The 21,764-nt window shown below is 50.5% G+C and overlaps 1 protein-coding gene across 1 annotated transcript in view; it reads left to right on the top strand.

Moving 5' to 3' along the window:
- Positions 1 to 21,553, top strand: part of LOC108553137 (single Ig IL-1-related receptor) — a 60,891-nt gene extending 39,338 nt beyond the window's left edge. The window contains exons 3-7 of the mRNA XM_017907916.1: positions 2,468 to 2,681; positions 10,091 to 10,224; positions 10,502 to 10,666; positions 12,470 to 12,607; positions 21,106 to 21,553. Of these exons, the coding sequence (XP_017763405.1) occupies positions 2,468 to 2,681; positions 10,091 to 10,224; positions 10,502 to 10,666; positions 12,470 to 12,607; positions 21,106 to 21,545 (1,091 nt within the window). The 3' untranslated portion in view covers positions 21,546 to 21,553. The remainder of the gene's footprint in view (positions 1 to 2,467; positions 2,682 to 10,090; positions 10,225 to 10,501; positions 10,667 to 12,469; positions 12,608 to 21,105) is intronic.
- The last annotated feature ends 211 nt before the right edge of the window (positions 21,554 to 21,764 follow it).

Here is a 21,764-nt window from a genome sequence, read left to right as displayed (position 1 = left end):
GGCGCGTACCCCGGAATGCATGCATATGCATGCCCATGAACCGCGGATTATCCGTGGACTCGCGCGACTCGGATGATAAGCCGCGAGAGTCGTGGCGGGGGAGCGGGAAAGATGCGGGAAGGATCTCTCGGCGGATGGGGCCCCACGGGGAGCACAGCCGGGGTTACCTCGTTACTCGCGCTCGGTCGCGATATCGACCTGTGGGACCGCATGGACTTTGGAGCGCATCGATTTCTCTCTCGCGAAGCCGTGACGAAACAAACGACGGAGTGGGCCGGCGGCGAGGGTGGAGGCGGCGCAGCAGAAGCGGAGGTATTTGAATAAAGCTACCCACGCGCGATTCCGAGAAGCCCTTTTAAAGCCGTGAAAGGAATCGTGCGCCCTTTCTTCGCCACGGTAACCGGAATTCTTGGAAGTCTCTCTCTCGAACAGAGTGCGCTCGGTGGCCTGCCCCCGGTGTGTATCGCGAGTCTCGTCTACCTTGCTCTCGAGATCGCTGGTATATATACGCTCTGCTCGGGAAATTCGGCGAAAATCGCGAACCGAGTTGGCGCCCGCTGCACGATTGATCGAGGAGCTTGCCACGCACCGCTGCCGAGGGCTTCCTCGGTTTAACGGGCCGTGGATCAGCCACGGTACGGTGCGCGGGAGGACCGCGTATAAATCGTCCAAGGGGACGAAGGAACGAGCAAACTTGCCGACGATAAAACTGTCGTCGCGTCTCTCTACTCGTATTTTCCGCGATTTCGCGAGAACGTACCCGGCGACTGCGAATCGCGGCGTTGCTCGGGTACGCGTCGCGATGCGCGAGGCATACGTGCACGCAGGAGACGCACCCTCGGATGGGAGGCGGTGCGCGACGTGTCAAGGAACAGACTGGTATTTCCTCTCCGAAGCCATCCAGAGACCGTGTGCGCGTGTGTGCAGTAGTTTCGTCTCGCGTAGAATCGCGCGCGCGGTCGTGAATACGCGCCGAGTTCCTCTCGATCGCGAGCGCCAACAGCGCGCGACCGGCGTTAATTTCGACGGCTGTCTCCCGAGAGACACGGCGACAGGGGGAGAGAGGGATGAAGAGAGAGAGAGAGAGAGAAAGGGGTCGACCCGGTTTCCCTGTATCGAACACGCGCGTCGGACAGGGAACGAAAGACGTCTGCGGATGACGCGAGAATCGGTCGCGTAACACGTACGCGCGAGGCGTGTGCACACCGCGATATGTGACGCTGGCGACCCGGGTCCTCGACCCGTCGTCCCGGATATTACGCGCGCACGTATAGAGACGCGATATCGTCCGAAATCGGGCGAATAGTCGCGCGGGGTGGTGGAGGTGGTGGAAAACGGGGGAAAATATGGCGCGTCGCATCGCGTTGGAAGGACCAAGATCGATGGCGGTAAGCCGATGCTGGTTTCGAGTAATCGGTTCCGTACTCGCTCGGCCGTGTTTACGAAGCCGAGCCGTGTCGGTGGACGCGGCGTTTGCGAAGGAGGAAGCTGACGAGGAGCGAGATAGTCGGGGACCGGTTAAAGTGGTCCTGTCGGAGGAGAACGAGCCATCCCTGGGCACGGATGACGGTTCAACGAAGCTCTGGTGGCGGTCTCACTGGTGGACGGCTTTGTCCGCGCGTTCGGTCAGAGAAGTTGGACCGTGCGCGCGTGGATAATTTGCGGGATCCCGCGAGGGAAATGAAATTTCGTAATTATTCCCGGGAACGCGGCCGGTGACGGTGTTTAGCGTCGACGGGGGGCGGCTAGGGACGGGAAATGGATCGCGAGGGAAATGAAAATCACTTTAATAACGCCACTTTCGTCTAACCGTAATTCACCCGTTACCTACGCTTCGCGTTTTCCCCGAGATGTACGCGCGGTCCTGCTTACAGCGAGGGCGCGATACACGTGTCGGGATTATCGTCGCGGTTTCGTCGACGCTGTCGATGCATCCCGAGCAAAGCTCGTTTCCTCCGACTCCTGTACCCGGCGAAACGTTTCGGTTACTCGTCCTCCTCCCCGTTATTTCCTTCCGAATAATTTGCCACAATTTTCACCGTCTCTGCTCTCCGTACCTCGAATACGTATCCGATCGATTTCGAATCGCCTGTGTCGCGAAAACGCGAGAAAACCTAGCAATGAATCGCGATCCTCGTCGGAGATACAAAGGTTTCTCGAAAAGCATGGAAGGTCGTCGGTATATACGACGGCCATGTCGAGGTCTTACGTCACCTGGACGTATCGAGAATAGCTGCTGCCGTTGCTTCGAGACCGCGCTCCGTCTCGTTAACTCCGATACACTCCCCGTTGATATCGGGTTTTGCGAGGCTTTAACGAGAGCGCGTAACCGAGCGAACGTGGGAAATTTAATTTTCCGTTCGCCTATTATCGTCCGAGTACCCCGTTAGATAAATAAAGGAAATAAGAGACGTCTGGAGTCGGGTGCGAAACTCGTTGTAAGGGATCGTTGGTGTGTGCTTTGCAGGGGAAAAGTCCGGCGGATACACGGGCAAACCGCTGCCGACGTACAGGCCAGCCTCGCAGTTGGTACCCCTGGGAGGAGCGGCGAGGTTGTTCTGCGAGGCGTACCTGGGCAAGGTGGACCTGCCCGACGCGAAAAATTCGGTGACCTGGTCCAAGAGCGACAGCAACCTCACGCTACCAAGCCACGGCAGGATCGCGCAGCACAGAGTGTCCAGGTGAGTCCAGAGTCCAGCGTTGCACGCTATTTTCTTTAACCCTATCTCGTCGACGAGTATACGCGTTGGTCGCGAAGGCAAGGAAGTAGGACGCGTGGAAAGACAAGTTTTGTGGAGGAATCGGAGACCGGGTGGAACGGAAACGACGCTGCGGCATCCGCTGGTTTCCGCGGACGCAAATGGCGTCTCCCGTGGCCCGTATATCTCACCGGCGAATTTCGAAATCGGGTTGCAAACTTGTCCTCCAATTAGCGACCGCGTGCCACGCCGCGGTGTAATGCCCGCAGCTGGCCGGGATGCGGCGAAACTAACAACGACCCTTCCGCCTGTCCCCGCTGTGCAACCCTCCTCCTCTGTTCCCTTTGCCGCGAATAGTGGCCATACATACGTTCGATGGTGTATACGCATACCGGCTATCGTCGCGACGTTCCGACGGACCGGTGGACGACGACGACGAAGAAGACGAAGAAGACGAAGAAGACGAGGACGAGAAGGAGAGCGTTCCGACGCGGAATCGCAGAGGGACGTGAAAGGGACGGTGGTGGAGAGAGGAGCGTGGTCGCGGTCGCGGGGCCCCGGCGATTAGCCTTTTTGCGACGGGCCTCTCGGGGCATTATAGACGTAATAACGCCGGGACAAACTCGGAGGAGTGTTGGAGCCGGGCTCGACGACCGGCGGACAACGAGGACGAAATCCGTTCTTGAAAGAGGGAGAAGGAGAGGAGGAACCGGTGGAGGCAAGAAATTCCGAGGAATCCTCGCTGCCCCTCCGCGTCCGAGCTCTCCGTCATTACGTTAATGATAGCCTGGTCTGTTACCTCGCTGAATCGGCCCCTTTTTCGCGTGTCCCCCTCGCTGTGCTAATGCCGATTCCTCTCTCCGATCTCTCTCTCTCTCTCTCGAAACTCGACCACCGCGCGCCGAGTGGAAACGGAAAAACGTCGGCGCTGGTAATTGTCCGCGTCTGTCCGGGGAACTGTTGTTCGCCCTCGAGTTCTCGCGAGAGAGGCGTATCCGGCGAGCACACACGGATCGCCGTGAAACCGGTCGAGCGCGACTCGAATCGCTTCGTCGGAACGGAACGGAGCGTTGTGGCGCGCTGCGAAGCGGAAATGGAAGGGCGGCGAGGGAGAAGAGAACCGCGCCGCGCGTCCATCGTCGATTCGGTGCACGCGATAGATCGATCGAGGCCCTCGCCGCGTGATGGGCTTCCGTCCGCTGCCAATCTCGGGCCCCGCGTGGTGCTCCCTTCGCGGTCCAAGAGGAAAAATCGGCAAACGCTCGCTCTCCCTCTCACTCTCTCTGTCTCTCTCGCGGCGCGCTGGTTAGCCGGTTCTCTCAACCTCCGATCCCTTTCGCTCCGCTGCTTCTTTTGTCTCTCGTTTCGTCGTCGAGAGCACTCTCGATCATCGTGGCGAGATAGCGAGGTACGCCGGCCATGGGTGGTCCATCGGGCTTCTCATATTCTAAGCGTCGCGCCGCTCGGTCAGGATTAAACGGGATACCCGAAGCTACTCGCGATCTCTCTCTCTCTCTCTCTACCTTCTCCGGCTTCCAATTTATATTCCATTCGGTTTTAATCGAGCTTCCATTATGCACCGGTGGCCGGAGTAAACGCGCGCGCGGGGTCGTGCCTCTGGTAGGTAGGTAGGTAGGTAGGTAGGTAGAGGTGTAGGTAGGTGGTGGTAGGTCCGAGGCTGGACGCGCGCGGTTCGGTGGAATCAGGAAAAGCACGCGGGGCGGTAGTTTTGGAGGAATGGCGGCCGCGGCGGAGGATATCGAGCGCGCGGGTGTACGCGATGGGAATTTCGGAGACGCGAACGTCGGGCGGTAGAGCGGCGGGGGTGTTGATCGTGGAGTGGATTTCTCTCGTGACGCATTAACCGGGGGAAAGCAGCGGTGATCGATGGACCGAGTTAACGGGTGTAACGAACAGATTCTGTCCGATCGAGGGACGATTCGGCCTCGTAAATCTTAAGCGACCGGTTTACTCGGCCCGGACTAATAGAGACGAATTACGCGCGGTCTCGTGGGCCGGGCGCGCCGCCGATGCGGATCTATCAACGTTGATTGCATTCGAATGCAAATTCGCGAGCTGCGAGCGGGGGCCGCCGCTGCCGCCTCCTGCTAGCGCTAATTCATCGCCGACCCGCGGTACTTTCGCCCGTTTCCATCGGACCACGCCGCCATCATCCGCGCACCGCCGTCGTAATTGTCCTGGACGGCGAGGAGAAAGCTCGGCGAGCTCTCTCGTTTCGGCGCCGTTGCACCAATTATCGGGTCGAAATAGAAAACGAGGGACAAGCGGTACTTTCGCGACCATCGGGGCGAAATTATCGACCAAACGAGTTCCTCCGCGATTCGCCTGCCTGCGAGGCTGGGGGGGGGGGGGGGGGGGGGGGGGGGGGGGGTGCCGGTAACCGGGCGAATTTTCGTCGGAGAAGAGGAGGAGAAAGGGGCGAAGCAAAAGAGGAGGCTCGGACGGAAGAATCGAGCGAGGTATCGGGAAGAATCGAGTCGGGAAAACGGATAGGCGGGAGAGGAGGAATGGGAACGAATAGGAAAAAGGAAAAAAGCAGTGGAGTGGATTCAAACGAGCCAGGGGGAAATAGGATGGAAAGGCGACAAAAAATAAAAGAAAAGGGAAAAATGGAGGAAAAAAGGAGATGAGAAAAGGGGAAAAAAGGACGGGACAAAGAACGCTGAAATATTGAAAAGTGCCGAGGAGGAACAAAAGCGAAAGAAAAATCACGGATCGACGACGGGGGCGGTCGGGGGTGATCGGGGGTGGAGGCGGATCGGAGAAAAGGGAGGAAAAAGAAGAAAGAAGGAGGAAAAAGGAGGAGGGTAAGAGAGACGAGGCGTGGAAAAAAGTGACAGGGGTAAAAAAAGCAATGTTCGATGAAGCCGAATGGCCGTGGCGTGCGGCGCGACGCGTCGTGGAAGCGTCGTGGAAGCGTCGTGGCAGCGTCGTCGAAGCTGCGGGATAGAGTGGATGAATGCGACGCGATTACCGTGGGGAGAGGGGTCGGGGACCCACTTTGCTAGGACGCATTAATCGCAACGTCGTTGCCGGGAAACGTAGAAAACGGTGCGGAACGGGGCGCCGAGCATCCGGAGAAGGGCGGAGAAGCGACGAGGTCGACGGAAACACCGGAACAAAGGACGGAAACGTACCGCTGCTTCCCGACGATGTTTCCTCGCAGCCGGTGAATTTTACTCGCGTCGGCTACGACCCGGGAAACAAAGAGGTTCAATTTTCTCGTCACGGAGTTCAACGCGTCTACGACTACGACGACTGCGACGACAACGACGACGACGACGACAACGGTCGGGTTTTAAGGAGTACCGCTGCGACGTCGCGTTCCGCGATGGATGGTCGCGAGTATCTCTGCCTCCGGGACGAGGGAAATTTTCCGCGGAGCCAGAGGGGGAGGAAGCAACGGCGTCGCGACGGTGAAAAACAGTCGGGGCGCGACCGGTTAAATTTCCCGCGTAATCCGTTTAATTCCCCTCGACTCGGCGAATTAATCGGCGCGCTAGCACCGGAATTAATATTAATGGCCCCGTAATAACGGGTCCGTAACTTAATTCCGAGTCGTTCCGCTCGAATAATACTTTTTCCCCAGGGGAGAAGCAGCGAGAGACCCGCGGAGAGAGGGGGGCCAACTTTGCCGATCGATGGATGCTCCTGGATGGATCTCTCTCGGCCTCGTCGACCCACGCGCTCTCCGCGACCGGTCCGACCGTTTTTTCCTCCCGTTCGAGTTATCTCCGATGGTGGACAGAGTGGCGAACCATTCGAACGGGGTGTCCTTGGGGGGAGGGGTGGAGGACGGGTTAGGTGCGGAGGACTGCGGAGGACGATGACGGAAACGGGGGCGGAGGAGGAAGACAGAGAGACAAAGAACGATCCTCGGCCGTTTCCGCGACGATATCTGTACCGTGACCGGAGACAAAGACCTCCGCGCGGCGGAAGGGTACGGGACGGGGAAAATCGAACACGGTCTCGGGAGGAAATTAAACGAAACCGCGGTGGAATGGAACGATCGACGCGGAACGCGGGGCAGCGTGTCTCGCGAGGCGACGACAAGGATTGCCCACGGAGCGGAGGAGAATTTCGCGAAACGTCGCGATAGCGTCCCGTGACAAACCGGTTAATTAACATTTGACCGGTTCGCTGATTCGATTGCAGGATCAAGGAGGGGAGGGCGAGCGAGCCGAGACACGGAATGGCCCGCGTGCAATTTACTCGATTAAATTAGCGTATTATCGGTCGTTTCCATCGATTCCGCCGCGCGGTCGGATTTCCGCCGTGAAGCGTATATTCGCGATCCGAAGGGTCGTTCGGCTCTCTATCTCCCTCTCCCGCCCCCTCTCTCTCTCTCTCTCTCTCCGAATTTCCTCTTTTCCACCGATTTTTTCCGTCCGCCTTTCCGTTCGTCAGCCTTATCGCGAGGGCACGGAATGGCCGCGGAACGAAACGAAAGGAAGAGAAACGAGGCGAAATAGCGAGCGACGGACACTTAATCCTGTCGGACCCGTGCCTACGCACGCGAAACTGTCTCTCCTCGACGGAAACTTAATCCCCGGCCTGATTCAGCCGGCTGGAATTTGACAGACGAGTGCCGTCAGTCAGGGACTGTCATCGCGGATTACAACGCGCCGTTTAATTATCCCGACCCGAGCGGAGCCGAGCCGAGACGAGCCGAACCGATTCCGCAGGCTAGGCGAAGCGGAGCGAAACGAGGAAGTCGCGTCGCGTTTCGTCGCTTCGCCAGCTCGATCGCGGAGAAAGATGGAGCCCCCGAGTCTACCGAGGGACAGAGAGACAGAGAGACGATACCAGGCTGTGCAGGTGGATTCCGCCCTAATAGGTAGTTGTCGTCGGGAAGTTGCGAGCGAAGGCGTCGCTACGCTGTCACTCGCAGCGACTCTGGTTCTCGCGACGCTAGACGACGCGAGGCGCCATCGCCGCGGCAGACCCCTCTTCCGCTCGGATTAATCGTGGTCCGCTGGCGCGTGGAAAAATTCGGAATCGCGTGGCCACGCGAGTGCCAGGGAAGCGGAAGCGGTTGGACGCGCGCCAAGGAAGGAACGGCCGACCATCGCCGCTTCCTCGGTCCACGGGGGTGAAATCGCTCTCGCGAGCGCGCTCTATCGATTCTCCTTTTTCGCCCAACTTTCCGCAACCCCCGTCGGATCGCTTCCGCGGATCGCCGTCCGATATTTGCAATTCCGTCCGGTATTGTTGGAGAGATTAAAACGGCCGTGGGACGTGACATCCTCGCGTTGCCGGGAATCCCGCGAGCTGCGCGTTTTCCGATTGGAAAAACCCCATCGATCGGGGCGCACGCGGGCCAGATAGCCCTGTTCCCGGGAAGGAGCGATGGGATCGAGGCCGAAGAATGACGGAGGTTTAATTAAAACTCGATAAACGCGTTGTTTTCCAGGATAGACTCTGCCCGTGCGACGATGAATACCGAGTTCATCGGTTTCCCTTAATTAAACAGGATTGACCGCGCGATGATACGAGCAGCGATATCGGTCGCGGGGGCGGTAGGGCAGAGAGGGGGGCGACGGGAGTGGAATCATTAGATTCATCGATTTCCCGTCACCTTTTACGAGATTAAAATCTATTCGCGTGCGGGCGAGATCGCGTAACGCGCGTTTCCCCGAACGGTCTATAAATTCCGAGCCGGCGAGTCGATTTAAACTATTTCGATCGACGAGATACTTCGAACCCTCGCTATTCCGTTCCGCGAACTCCGTTGCAGGCCGGCCATCGATCTTCCTTCAAACTCGTTGGGCGCGGTTTGCGAACGCGACTCCGCCGGCCCTGGGACACCTGTTCGCGGATCTCCGTCGTTCGCGCACGAGTACGCCAAGGTGCCGTAGAATTTTTCGATCTTTGGAGAAGACGCGAAATCTCGTACCTGGTCACGCTCTATCTTTCGCGTAGATTAGCATTAGCTCTGCCGCGTGCTCACGCAGCGGCGTAATCCGATGCTGGCGACGTTTCACGCAATTTCCTATCGCTGACACTTCCCTTTTGCGCGTCTCAATTCCTACGGAATCCCTCGATTACTTGAAAAAGAAGGGAAAAAGAATCCTCGAATTTCCCGAGAAGCGACGAAAATCTCGCCCCGAGTGCAGAGGGTTCGCGCGTTCTTATTTCTCCGTCTTCTCGATCCGCGAGTCTCTCAGCTCGCGATGGACTTATCGGTGCGTGCTAATTTAATTCCAACTCGAGGGCGAAAATCGCCGAGGTTCCGACTGCCGGTGTTATATATACGTACGAATCGAACGAGACGCGAGGGGGCAAGAGGCGGAGGGATTAAATTTGCTTTTGTAATTCGCAGCGAAGCGTGCCGTAATGAGCGGCGTTTCCCGATTGTTTCGGATTTTGGCGGGCGACTTTTAATTAAAAGTTGCCGAATCGAAGGGGCGAGCGGGGCAGGCGGATAGCGTCGGATGTCGACGACTAGTTGGTCGATTTAAAATTCGCGTTGCGCGCTGATCGCGCGTCGACTTTCATCCGCGTAGCGGAAAGAGGCTGAATCGCGGACGAATCACCGCTTCCGGGCAGAGCGGGTATTCCCGCGAGCGCAGGGACGGGGAGGAGAATTCGGACGCGCGTCGAGTTTCCGAGCGGAATTGGTTCGGCGCAACGGAAGCGGCCGCGAGATTGAATTTTCCGGCGAGCCTCCGCTTTCCTCGCGCGCGGAAAAATTTTCCTTCCCCCCGGTCGGATTAGTCGGGGATTAACCTCGAGCGACGCGATAACGCGCGGCGCTCGCGAGAAAAAAGGGCCACGATGGGACTGGCCGATTAGCCGGGCGCGGCCGCGATAGCGAGACAGCTGACGGCTCTATAAGCTTAATAAGCTCCGGCCTGGAGAGAAACTCTCGTGGGATCGGAGCGTAGCGACCATCGTCCGATAGGCGTCTTCCAGCTTGGTGAAGGTACGAGGACTTTCTCGCGGGAGGAAGGTCTCTCTTGCCTTCCTTCCAATGGTATCCTCGTCTGAGGCAGGGCCTGTAGGGGTAGTCTTACCGACGAGTCCACCAGTTCGTCCCTTCCAGCTAAACACCGCCACGCCAAGGATTCCCGCGACCATCTCGACTTGGACAATCGCGGGGGAGGAAATCGGGCGACGATTGTTTCTCTGCTCGGCGAGAAATTGCGGAGAAATCGCGAGGTGGCGATATTTATTGGCGGAAGGTACGCGCGGCGTTTACGAGCGCGCGCGGATTCTCGAACGACGCTCGTTTCGTTTCTCCGTTCGGAACGCGCGCGACGCTGTTTACGAGCAGCAGCCACCCGCTCCGCGTTCCCTCCCAACGCTTTCCATTCTCCTTTTTCTCCACTCGCGCTTTAACCGTTTGTTTCCGAATGGTCTGCTTTCAGGGAGAACAATCAGATCGTCGGCTCTTACCTGGAGATCGAGGACATAACGCTGGAGGATTACGGCGAGTACAAGTGCGAGGTTAGCAACGGCGTGGACGAGGAGATCACGTTACCCGCTCACGTTTATCGGCAAGGTAACAACCGAAGGAAGAAGCTTGGATCGCGTTCGCGGGGACTCTCGGTCGCGTGGAAAAGGGAGAAAATTCGACGAAGGAGGCTAATCAGCCACCCGATCCGTGGCTTAAACGAGTACCTCGAACGCGATTCGTCGTTCGTTGCAATTCCGACGAAAAATTTCCACGAAAATTTCGCTCTCTTGCTCCTTTTCTCGCCCCTTTTATCTCTTCCTTCCACCGCGATAGGGTTCCTACCGTGTTTGCGAGAAATTAAAGGAACGGTTTGCCTTTGCAGAGCCGCAGTTCGCTTTGGGACTGCAAAACGGATCCTGGAGGAGGTCGTTCCTGGTCGGCGTCCTGGTGCTGGTCCTGCTCATCTCGGCCGGCGCGTTCTACGCCCGCTGCTGGCTGCCTCTGGCGCTCCTCTGTCGCGACAAATTCGCTCCTCTCGAGGAAAACGGTAATTACCCCCTTTCGTTGCTCCCTTTCAGCGATCGTCCAATCACCACACCCAAATGCACGGTCTTTCCGCTTTCTCGGAATCGACTTTCGCCATTCGGAGGTATCGTTGCTCCGCGAATATCAGCGAGCCAACTGTTCCGGATGCAACGGAACGGGGGATGGATTTCAGGTGTCGCGTGGAGTACGAAATTACCGGGCTTATCGTTATTCCGCGGACGCGGCGAGGATCGTATTTCGTCGGTTGCCGATACGAGCAGGTCGTCGATGCTCGCGCGTAAAATCATTCCGAGTTTGTTCTCGAGATCCTCGCAATTTCCACCCCCTTCCTCCCGTTTTCCCCCAAACGGGGTTTTCCTCCGTTCTCGCGAAACCGACGCGGCGCGTCTCGGAGCTCGAGAATAACACCCGCTCGACTCGGCCGAAATTAACATATTCGATTCCCATTTCGCGCGAGTTTTACGTGACCCGTGATCCTTTAACCTCTTCGCGATGGGCTACGCTCCTGTCCCGTGTCTTTCGTGGATAAATCGCGCGCGAGAGGGGATAATCGTTTCGGGAGTAGCCTTTCGCGACTATCGTCGCCTTCCCGTCGAATCTGAGCCATGCCGATAACGCGGAACACGCGTGCTAGCTACCGATAAACCGCGGCGGGCTTGGAATTACGGCTTATCTCGCAGGGTTCCATCGGTCGCGGGTTATCCGGAGGAGGGAAGCGGTGGGATCGGGAGGACGATGGTCCAGCGGTGGTTGGGCTTGGGTCGGCCGGAAAAGGAGGAAAACGGTAGGGGGGGGGGGATGGTGGGTACACGCGGAGGCGATAAATCGCGGCCGCGCGCCTCGGGCTGCGCGACGAGGTGGTACACGTGTAAGTCGGAGCCTGTTACGGAAGGAGATATGCCGTCTCGGACGAGATCTGGTCGATAGGGTAGCCGACGATCGAGTAGCCCCTACCCTAATACGGAAGCTGGAAAATTACCGCGATTACGAGGCTTCTGGGAAGCGGCGCGCCGCGACGCCGTGCATTAACGTTTCGCGACCGCGCGCGTAAGAGAGAGAGAGAGAGAGAGAGAAAGAGAGGGAGCCGCGATGGCTGTCGAATAACGATCCAGCGTTGACCGACGTTTGACGACTAGCGCGCGATAATCAAAGTTGCCGGAATGCCGGATCGATCCGATTTCTCTGCCTCCCCTTTGTCCCCGGGTTTGATTTTCGAGTCTCTTTGCCGGGAGTCGCTTCGATTCCAGCGAACTGGAAAGAGCGCGGAACGAAGAGCAAATAGGTCGCGTAGGTCACTCTCTCTCTCTCTCTGTCTGTCTTTCCGCTTTATTATGCGGTTCCTCCCGCCGAGGGGACCAAGATCGGCGAGATTTCGCGGATAATCGGAATTCTGGGGTAATCCCGACTTTGGCGAGACACCGAGGTATCGGCTCGCGGAGGATCGGTGGCTTTCACCCGCGATCGCGATTCCGAGCCGAGCGGAATTCGTCGCGGCGTTTCGAAAGGCTCGGCGTGTCGATCCATTCGAGCGGAGAAATCGAAGGCGAGGCCTCGGAAGCCGAGTTTATTCGTCGTTCGAGCCGCTCCTCCTTCGAAGCTTCTCTCCGTCGTCCATTTCCGTCGCGGACGTTGCGCGATCGGTCGGTTTCCGAGTAAGCAGCTACGCGGAGAAGAAAGCGGAGAGATCGGTGGTCCGATCGGAAAGAGGCGGGATTCCGCTGGCGAGTCACCTTCCCGGCGAGTGTGTGGCAGCTGGGAAGGAAGCGACACGTACTCTAACCATGGTCACGAACGCTGCTTGCAGACGGCAAGGAATGCGACGCTCTGGTGTGCTACCACGAGAAGGACTCGAGCCTGGTGATCGGTATAGTGATACCCACGCTGGAGTCCAGGCATCGATACAAGTGCACGGCGTTGGAGCTGTCCCAGCTGAATCAGAACTGTAAGTCTCGGGTTTAATTAAACGCGCGAGTGTTGCGCTCGTTCGCGACCTCGGCGTCGGTGGCGTCGATGGCGTCGGTGACGTCGGTCCGACGAAAGGACGCCGGCGATCGCGAGCACCGGCTCCCTCGCGACGCCGCCCAGAGATCCGACGACCACCACGACGACGACTGCTGGAAACGGGAGAGGGAGAGAGAGAGAGAAAGAGTAGCATCGTCGCCAGGGAATTCGCCTCTTTGCCGGAAACTTCGAATCTGCCTCTCTCCCTCGGGAATCCAGCTCTCTCTCTCTGTGTGTCTCTCTGCTCGGTGTTCCTGGCGCTGCCAACGAGTCTCTCCGATCCTCCGACACGCTCGAGGATCGAAGAAAGTTTACGCGATGACGTCGGTCATTCCGATTGGCCGCGTCTCATGAATACGAACGGGGCTAGGCGCGCAGTCGGGGTGATAACGACGGGGAAAAATATTCAGACGCTAATTTCCTTCTAATTGGCAGGACGAAATTGAGCCGTGTTGCAGCGGCCGAGCGGAGCCGCGATTTTATTCATGCAAATTGCGCCACGCTGCCGGCCCCGATCCACACCCGATGCAAACTACAGCCTATACATAAATTTCGTTCCGCGATCCTCCCCCTCTCGCCCCCGCTTCCTCTCTTCCGTTCTCGGCCCTCCAGTAGTCCCTGGAATAATTCGGAAAATCTCCGCGGCCCTCTGCGGCCCTCTGCGGCCGTTTGCGGGCCGCGATGCAGCGGCGTATAACCGGAAGGCAAAGGGAGGCAGGTTGGAAGGAGTATCCTCGGGGATCGCGGAATCACGGCGCGGAACATGGAAGTTGGCAAATTGAATTAGGAAGTTGGCCAGCTTCTCCGTCGTTTGTCTCGCGAATTCGAGCCGCGGTTTCGAGTTAGGCGTGTTACGGCCTTTCCGTTCCACCGACTTCCGATCGCGTCCCGGAAACCGCGCCTCTCTCCTCCGGCATTTTCCCCGTTTCGGCATCCGATTAATTCCCCATTTTTCCGCGGTTCGAGAGCGGTTTACTCGCCACGGTATCGGATTTTCTCGCAAAACTGACGCTCGATCGCGAATAACCTCCGATAGACGTCGTATAATCGGTCGCCTAGTCGCAACCTCGGCCCTTTGTGCTCGGCAAACGAATAGTAGTCCACCCTCTGCTACTCGGGGGTGCATTCGCCGCGGAGAAATGGCTCGGAAATTTTCCGTCCCTGATAACATCCACGGGAATCGCGTCTAAATTAACCTTTCGCTCGGATATTTTACGTACCGTTGCGTTATTTCGCGTTTCCTGCCGGGTATTCGCGTTTGTTCCGAAATTCTAATTTAATTTGTCACGGTTTAAGTAACGCGTGGAAATCGGAGAAACGCAAGACGCGTTTATTATACGTTTTATTCCTTGTTTCCCTTTCCGCGAGCAGCTGATTACTCGTTCTCCTGTGTTCCGAGTCTTCTCGTACGGTGTGTTATGGCAACACGCGTGGTCATTCGGACTTCGAGCGTCAGTTTGATCGCGCACGCACAGGCGCGAACTGTTTACGGTACAGGGAGAAAAATTCCAAGCTTCTTTGTCGTAAATTTATTGTCTTTTAAAGTCCTTGTATAGTACTTACGCGAGTGAATTCTTCTCCACGCGCGATTTCGTATGACTTAAAAAGATACGCGACATACCATTTGGAAAATTAACTCTTTTCGATGATTTTTTTGGCCAGAGAAGAACAGAAATTCGATGATTCGCATTTGACAAAAAGGCTTACAAGGGGAGTGCAAGTTCTTCGAGTCACCGATTTAGTTGAAACTTTGCAGGTTTGTAGATATAGTCATGCAGTTTAAGAAAATATATCATTATAGCCGTAAATACTCGATAGCTTTCGAGATATTTACGATTAAAGTTTTATTATTTCTTTAATTATAAATTTATTTCCAGTAGTTTTCGAGTGGAGTGGTGGTGTAACGGTGACAGTTAAGAGTTCCTATGTTGTAGGACCCGGGTTCGATTCTCGCCTATAGTTGGTAGTTTTTTTTCAATCTATTTTTTTATTTTGTATTCATTTTTTGCCTATGAAAACATTGTAAATAAACAATTGAAAATAAAATTTGTTAATCAAAAAATTTATTTTTTACGCTTACTTATGTTAGTATATATTTACTGCGAAATAATAAGAATACTATACAAGAAAAACAGTTTTCTATAGCAATCTTATTTACTACAGGAAGATAACAAAAATACAAGTAATCATTAGATACAGGAAATACAAATGTAAGTATTACATAAACTGATATAAGTATTAATTATTAAATTAAACATTGCATAAGAGTGTTAATTATAATTTTAAGTTTGCTGTACAGCTATAAATGTTCATGAATTGATTACAAAATCTTGGAAATTTATTAATTTTCTACTGCCGTATTGATTTATTAAGATTTTAAATTCTTTTAATATTACAAATTTTTACCGCTTGCGATCAGCGCCATCTATGATTTGGGCTCAAAAATCAGAAAAGTAATAGGAATATAGAATAGGCAAGGAGGTCGTCGAAGAGCTGGTCACGTGGTAGACAAGGACAGAGAGGGGATAGAAAAGGACAGAATGGCTCCGGCGGTGAAAAATTGTTAATTACTCTCTTTCCGTAAACAATTTGTGAACTTTTATAATTTCATTGCAAAGCTGGAACTTCAAGCAACATTCTTATATAATATTCGTAAAGAATGTAACTCTAAATTGTTAGTTATTAATTTTTGTTTGATGGCGTCTATGATTTCATAACGGCGACAATTTCGATCTTCCGTGAAAATAATTTAATACTGAACGAAATTAGTGGAACTCGAACTTCGACTCTCTAATCATAGACGGCTCTGATGTCAGTTTACTAACTCTGGTATGTGCTCCTTACATATTTTAATAAATCAAATCGGTAGTGGAAAATTCACTAATTACTCAATTTCTGCGATTAATTTATGAACTTTTATAATTCCATCGTAAAGCCAGATCCTTTAAGAACTTTCCAATATATTTTTCGACATAAATTTGTCCCTAACTAATTAATTATTAATAATTATTCTACGAAATGTTTGAATTATTGTCGAAAATTATCAAAGACGCCATTGGTTTTTCATTAATTACTATCCTTTACGCAATTAATTTATGAAACTTTATACACTCATTAGAAAGACATTGTTTTTTGGAATCTTCTCATATAACTTTCAATCACATTTTGCTTCTAATTTCGTTCAGTATTAAATTATTTTCACGGAAGATCGAAATTGTCGCCGTTATGAAATCATAGACGCCATCAAACAAAAATTAATAACTAACAATTTAGAGTTACATTCTTTACGAATATTATATAAGAATGTTGCTTGAAGTTCCAGCTTTGCAATGAAATTATAAAAGTTCACAAATTGTTTACGGAAAGAGAGTAATTAACAATTTTTCACCGCCGGAGCCATTCTGTCCTTTTCTATCCCCTCTCTGTCCTTGTCTACCACGTGACCAGCTCTTCGACGACCTCCTTGCCTATTCTATATTCCTATTACTTTTCTGATTTTTGAGCCCAAATCATAGATGGCGCTGATCGCAAGCGGTAAAAATTTGTAATATTAAAAGAATTTAAAATCTTAATAAATCAATACGGCAGTAGAAAATTAATAAATTTCCAAGATTTTGTAATCAATTCATGAACATTTATAGCTGTACAGCAAACTTAAAATTATAATTAACACTCTTATGCAATGTTTAATTTAATAATTAATACTTATATCAGTTTATGTAATACTTACATTTGTATTTCCTGTATCTAATGATTACTTGTATTTTTGTTATCTTCCTGTAGTAAATAAGATTGCTATAGAAAACTGTTTTTCTTGTATAGTATTCTTATTATTTCGCAGTAAATATATACTAACATAAGTAAGCGTAAAAAATAAATTTTTTGATTAACAAATTTTATTTTCAATTGTTTATTTACAATGTTTTCATAGGCAAAAAATGAATACAAAATAAAAAAAATAGATTGAAAAAAAACTACCAACTATAGGCGAGAATCGAACCCGGGTCCTACAACATAGGAACTCTTAACTGTCGCCGTTACGCCACCACTCCACTCGAAAACTACTGGAAATAAATTTATAATTAAAGAAATAATAAAACGTTAATCGTAAATATCTCGAAAGTTATCGAGTATTTACGGCTATAATGATATATTTTCTTAAACTGCATGACTATATCTACAAACCTGCACAATTTTAACTAAATCGGTGACCCGAAGGACTTGCACCCTCTTTGTTAAAATATCCCAGAATGAGACGGTTGTCTGAGAAATATGAAAGAGTGAACATGTAAATGTAATCGTTATTAAGAGTGAATGGGAGAGAAGGAACTTCTGGAAGGAGAGTACCAAGTTATCGCGTCGAAGAGTTTATTATTTAAATATTTTAACTTAAATATATTTTGTGCGTTACTCGTTAAAAAGGTCTTAGATGTTATTATTCATTCTACTCACAAATTCTTCAAGGCTTTTCGAGCTTAAGGATAAATTTTTACATTATACTTACCTTACAACAATTACCTTGTTAATCTTAATATACATATTACTTCAACAGATATTGCCCACTGTCTATTATCAAAATTCAAAGGGAACTTTGAAAATTTACAAATGATAGGAAATATCAATACAAAAATATCAATACAACTTTGTGCGTGGCTCTTAGCTTGGTATCGTTGGCCAAAGATTTATTATATTGAATTTCACAGTCTAGCCGTAAAATTTTCGGCCGATTTTGCTAATTTTGTATCAGGATAACATAACTTGAAAGGAGGTCGTTCTTTGGACAATACTTTTACAGTCTCGGTGGACAATACTTTTGCAACTTCTGTGGACAATACTTCTGCTGCGTCGAGGAAAAATTTCTGGTCGATTTCACGATTTTGTATCAGGAGAACATAACATGACAGGAGGTCGCTTGCCAGAACAGTTCCAAGAAATGACATCATTTCCAAGAATTCTCGGACAAATAACTTTTGCTGCCTTGCCGTAAAATTTCTGGCCAATTTCGCGATTTTGTATCAGGGGAACATAATATGACAGGAGGTCGCTTGCCAGAACAGTTCCAAGAAATGACATCATTTCCAAGAATTCTCGGTCAATACTTTTGCAGTCGGCATGGACAATACTTTTGCCGCCACGGTGGACAATACTTATGCCGCCACGGTGGACAATACTTTTGCCGCCACTGTGGACAATACTTTTGCCGCCACTGTGGACAATACTTTTGCCGCCTCGAGGAAAAATTTCTGGTCGATTTCACGATTTTGTATCAGGAGAACATAACATGACAGGAGGTCGCTTGCCAGAACAGTTCCAAGAAATGACCTCATTTCCAAGAACTCTCGGACAAATAACTTTTGCTGCCTTGCCGTAAAATTTCTGGCCAATTTCGCGATTTTGTATCAGGGGAAGATAATATGACAGGAGGTCGCTTGCCAGAACAGTTCCAAGAAATGACCTCATTTCCAAGAACTCTCGGACAAATAACTTTTGCTGCCTTGCCGTAAAATTTCTGGCCAATTTCGCGATTTTGTATCAGGGGAACATAATTTGACAGGAGATCGCTCGTCGAGTGAATTCCAAGAAATGACGTCATTTCCAAGAATTCTCGGTCAATACTTTTGTAGTGTACATAGACAATGCCTTTGCCGCTTTTGGACAATACTTTTGCGGCGTGAAGAAAATTTTTTAACCGATTTCACGACTTTGTATCAGGAGAACATAATATGATAGGAGGTTGCTCGTCGAGACAGTTCCAGGAAATGACGTCATTTCCAAGAATTCTCGGACAATACTTTTGTCGCCTCAGCGAGAATTTTTGGCCGATTTCGCGATTTTGTATCAGAATAACATAACAATATAGAAGGTCGCTTATCGACAGATTTTTAGAAATTCACTCTCCTACTTCACTTACCTTACTTACCTTACTTTCCTTACTTTCCTTTTTTACCTTACTTACCTTACTTCCCTTACTTCCCTTACTTTATTCTTCTTACATCACATATTACTTCAACAGATATTGCCCATTCTCTATTATCAAAGTTCAAAAGAAACATTGACAATTTACAAGAGATAAGAAATATCTTAAACTTTGCGCGTAGCTCTTAGCTTGGTATCGTTGGCCAAAGATTTATCTTTCGTCAACGATACCAATTACCAGGTCTCACCACGTGGAGGTGGCTACGCGTCGAGACCCGACATGCGCCCTAGTGGCGCAGCCTGCTGGCGCTACCTGTATTAAAGGCACCCTAATCTAACTTGGAGCGAATTAAGTTAAAGTGACTCTACTGACACTTTATTTTATTTCGTGTCTTACAAAGGGAACTTCGATTCGGTATACTGAAACTCTACTGTCGCAACGCTAAGATATTTTCAAATTCCCATAAAAATAAGGAATGAAATATCAAACACGCGAGCAAATAGAAAATTGCGACACGCCCGAACGAGATCGCGATTATTCGAAAGACCGACTAGCCTAGGCGATGTACTCTCGTGTACAAGACAACTTCGTGCCTCGGCACCCTCCCGATCGAACCTAGTTCAAGTCCAGCCACTGCCGTACTCGTCAAGACTTACACGTGAACCAAGGATAGTTCCCCGAACCAGTGAAACTCCCAGAGTCGTTGCGAGGGTCCAGCGGGGTCTTGCAAGCCAGACAGACACTTCGTGTCCCTGCCCCAAGGGGTAGAACTTAATCATCCCAAGTGGTCTGACCGTAGACACTATGTCCGTCCAACTGAAGGCCCATGCCCCAGTCGCGTACGACCAGGGTGCTGGACCCCCGCATCGAATCCAGAAGAAACAGTGACCCGAGGGCCACCCTGAAACTCGATGCTTGACGAGGTTGACAGTGGTTGGAAATGAGTGTCGGAGACAAGTCGTGAGAATGACTTATGAGACGCGAAGTTGTCGAGTACACGGGAGTACGTCACGTAGGCTAGTCGGTACTTAAGAACGATCGCGGTTATCGCGAGAACAATTATGTTCTGTTTGGTAAACGAGAGGGATAAGGGAAAATATATATATTCGCTCCAAGTTAGATAGCTTACCTTTGTACAGGTAGCGCGCACATGAGACTTAGCCTAGGCATCTATCTTATAACTGCTTACAACTACTTAGGTCTAGACGCACGCATCTCGCGTCGTCCATTGATGACTACCAAATGAAGTCTTGAAGAAACTTTATAATCTTGAGAAATCTAAAAGCTAAAACAGAATACTTTATTGTTAATATAAACCTGTGAAAGGAAATGAATTAGTACGAGGAAAGAAAACGAAGGAACAGAAACCATGAAGATTAACCAAGTGGAACGAGCAACCCATCGATGAGACAGAAACAGACCAACGACGAAACATTCGAATATTATACGAAATATTCGAATGTCTAAATATAAATAAATATAAACGAAAAATAACATGTGAAATAAAAAAAAAATGAATACCTGAAAAAATAGAAAATAATTAAAATCTGGGAGAAAAAAATAATTAATAGCTGAAAATAAAAAAATATTAGTAACTTGTTTAAGGGGGTGGAGCGAGGGTGGGGTAGCCAACCCCACCTCACTTCGGACCCACCCCCACTCCCGCACTCGAAAAAATTTGAATGTTACACTCCCGAGGCCAAATCGGCAAATGACTCGAACAGCGGCTCGTCGCTCTTTATATAGCCTCCGATCGGCCGAGTCCCCCACCCCGTTGGAAAATTTTCGAACTTTGCCGATTTTATTAATTATTAATTTTCTACTGTCGTAGCCAATAATTTATTAATTTTTTCACTGTTATACAAAATTTACGTTCTAAACAATTTGTTAATAATAAATTAATATTGTATCAGTGCGATAATTTATAAACTTTTTGCAAATTGTAGGTACATTTTTATACAAATACGTCATTATTTCAAGTAATAGCCAATAATTTATTAACTTTTTACTTTTATTGTAAATTTACGTGTTGAATAATTTGTTAATAACGATATTCTTTTGTTGTTAATAATGAATTTAATAATTTATAAACATATTTTATGAACTTTAACTACAATCGTAGAAAGGAAACTTTGAGCAGAGTAGTTGAGGTTGGGAAGGAAATTGGAATTTTCGGTATAAACGAGACTCCATGGGTAGTACTGATCCCGAATGAACGATCTGACAGAGAGTGAAATGGTGAGAGAGAGGGGTGAAAGCTTGGCGTAATCGCGGCATAGTTGGCTCGCGTGCCGACTCGGGAGGAATCCGATTCATCCTTTGACTAGTTGTCGACTTTGCCCGTAATCAGTGAAACATCGGCGAACAAAGCGTCGAGATATCGATGAAACCGGCGAGTATAGTCGGCAATTTTGCGATCATTACCTTTAATTTAATTCTGTAATTTAATTGATTCCGTACTTTAAGAATGACTAAAAGAAGAGATGAGAGGAAAAGATATAAATGGATAAATTTGGTTTCAGGGGGTCTGGAGATCGGCGCACACGCCACTATGAGCCGGAGAATCATCGTGATCTTGAGTCCGGCTTCCCTGGGAAACGTTTGGAACGAGACTAGCATCGGGGCGGTGCTGAACCAGCTGTCATCGCTCGCGACGCGAACAATAGTGATCGCGACGAAGGACCTATCGAACACAACCATGATCGCCAAACGATCGAGTCGGAGTTGCAACGACGGTAGCGAACTCTCGCTCGATCGTTTAAAAATACTGCACTGGGACGAAACTGGAAACTCGACTTCGGGTAACCAAAAGTTTTGGTACAAGCTCCGGCTCGCTATGCCACCGGTTCGACCGATTAGTTCCGAAAGTGGCTGCCAATCGGTCGCCATGATCGTCCAGGCGAACGGGAAATGCGGACAACAGAAGGCCCGATCGCGCGAAAGTCTCGAGGTTCTCGTCTAATCGGGAACCGAATGATGGCGTGATAAAAAAAAAAAAAAAAAAAAAAAAAAAAAAAAAAAAAAAAAAAAAAAAAAGAAAAAGAAAAGAAAACGAAAGGGAAAAATCGATTCCTAATGTATCGTCGCCTGTTCCCGCGTTTCTACCTTTTGCCTCCGCTCGAAGCGACGCGTAGCGTCGAACGTGGTCGTTAACGCCTGTCACGGTGTGCGCGCGTATGAT

This window comes from Eufriesea mexicana, unplaced genomic scaffold, assembly GCF_001483705.2.
Source record: "Eufriesea mexicana isolate 0111107269 unplaced genomic scaffold, ASM148370v2 scaffold9443, whole genome shotgun sequence".
Taxonomy (NCBI): Eukaryota; Metazoa; Arthropoda; class Insecta; order Hymenoptera; family Apidae; genus Eufriesea; species Eufriesea mexicana.
This window is presented reverse-complemented; position numbering and strand designations above follow the sequence as displayed.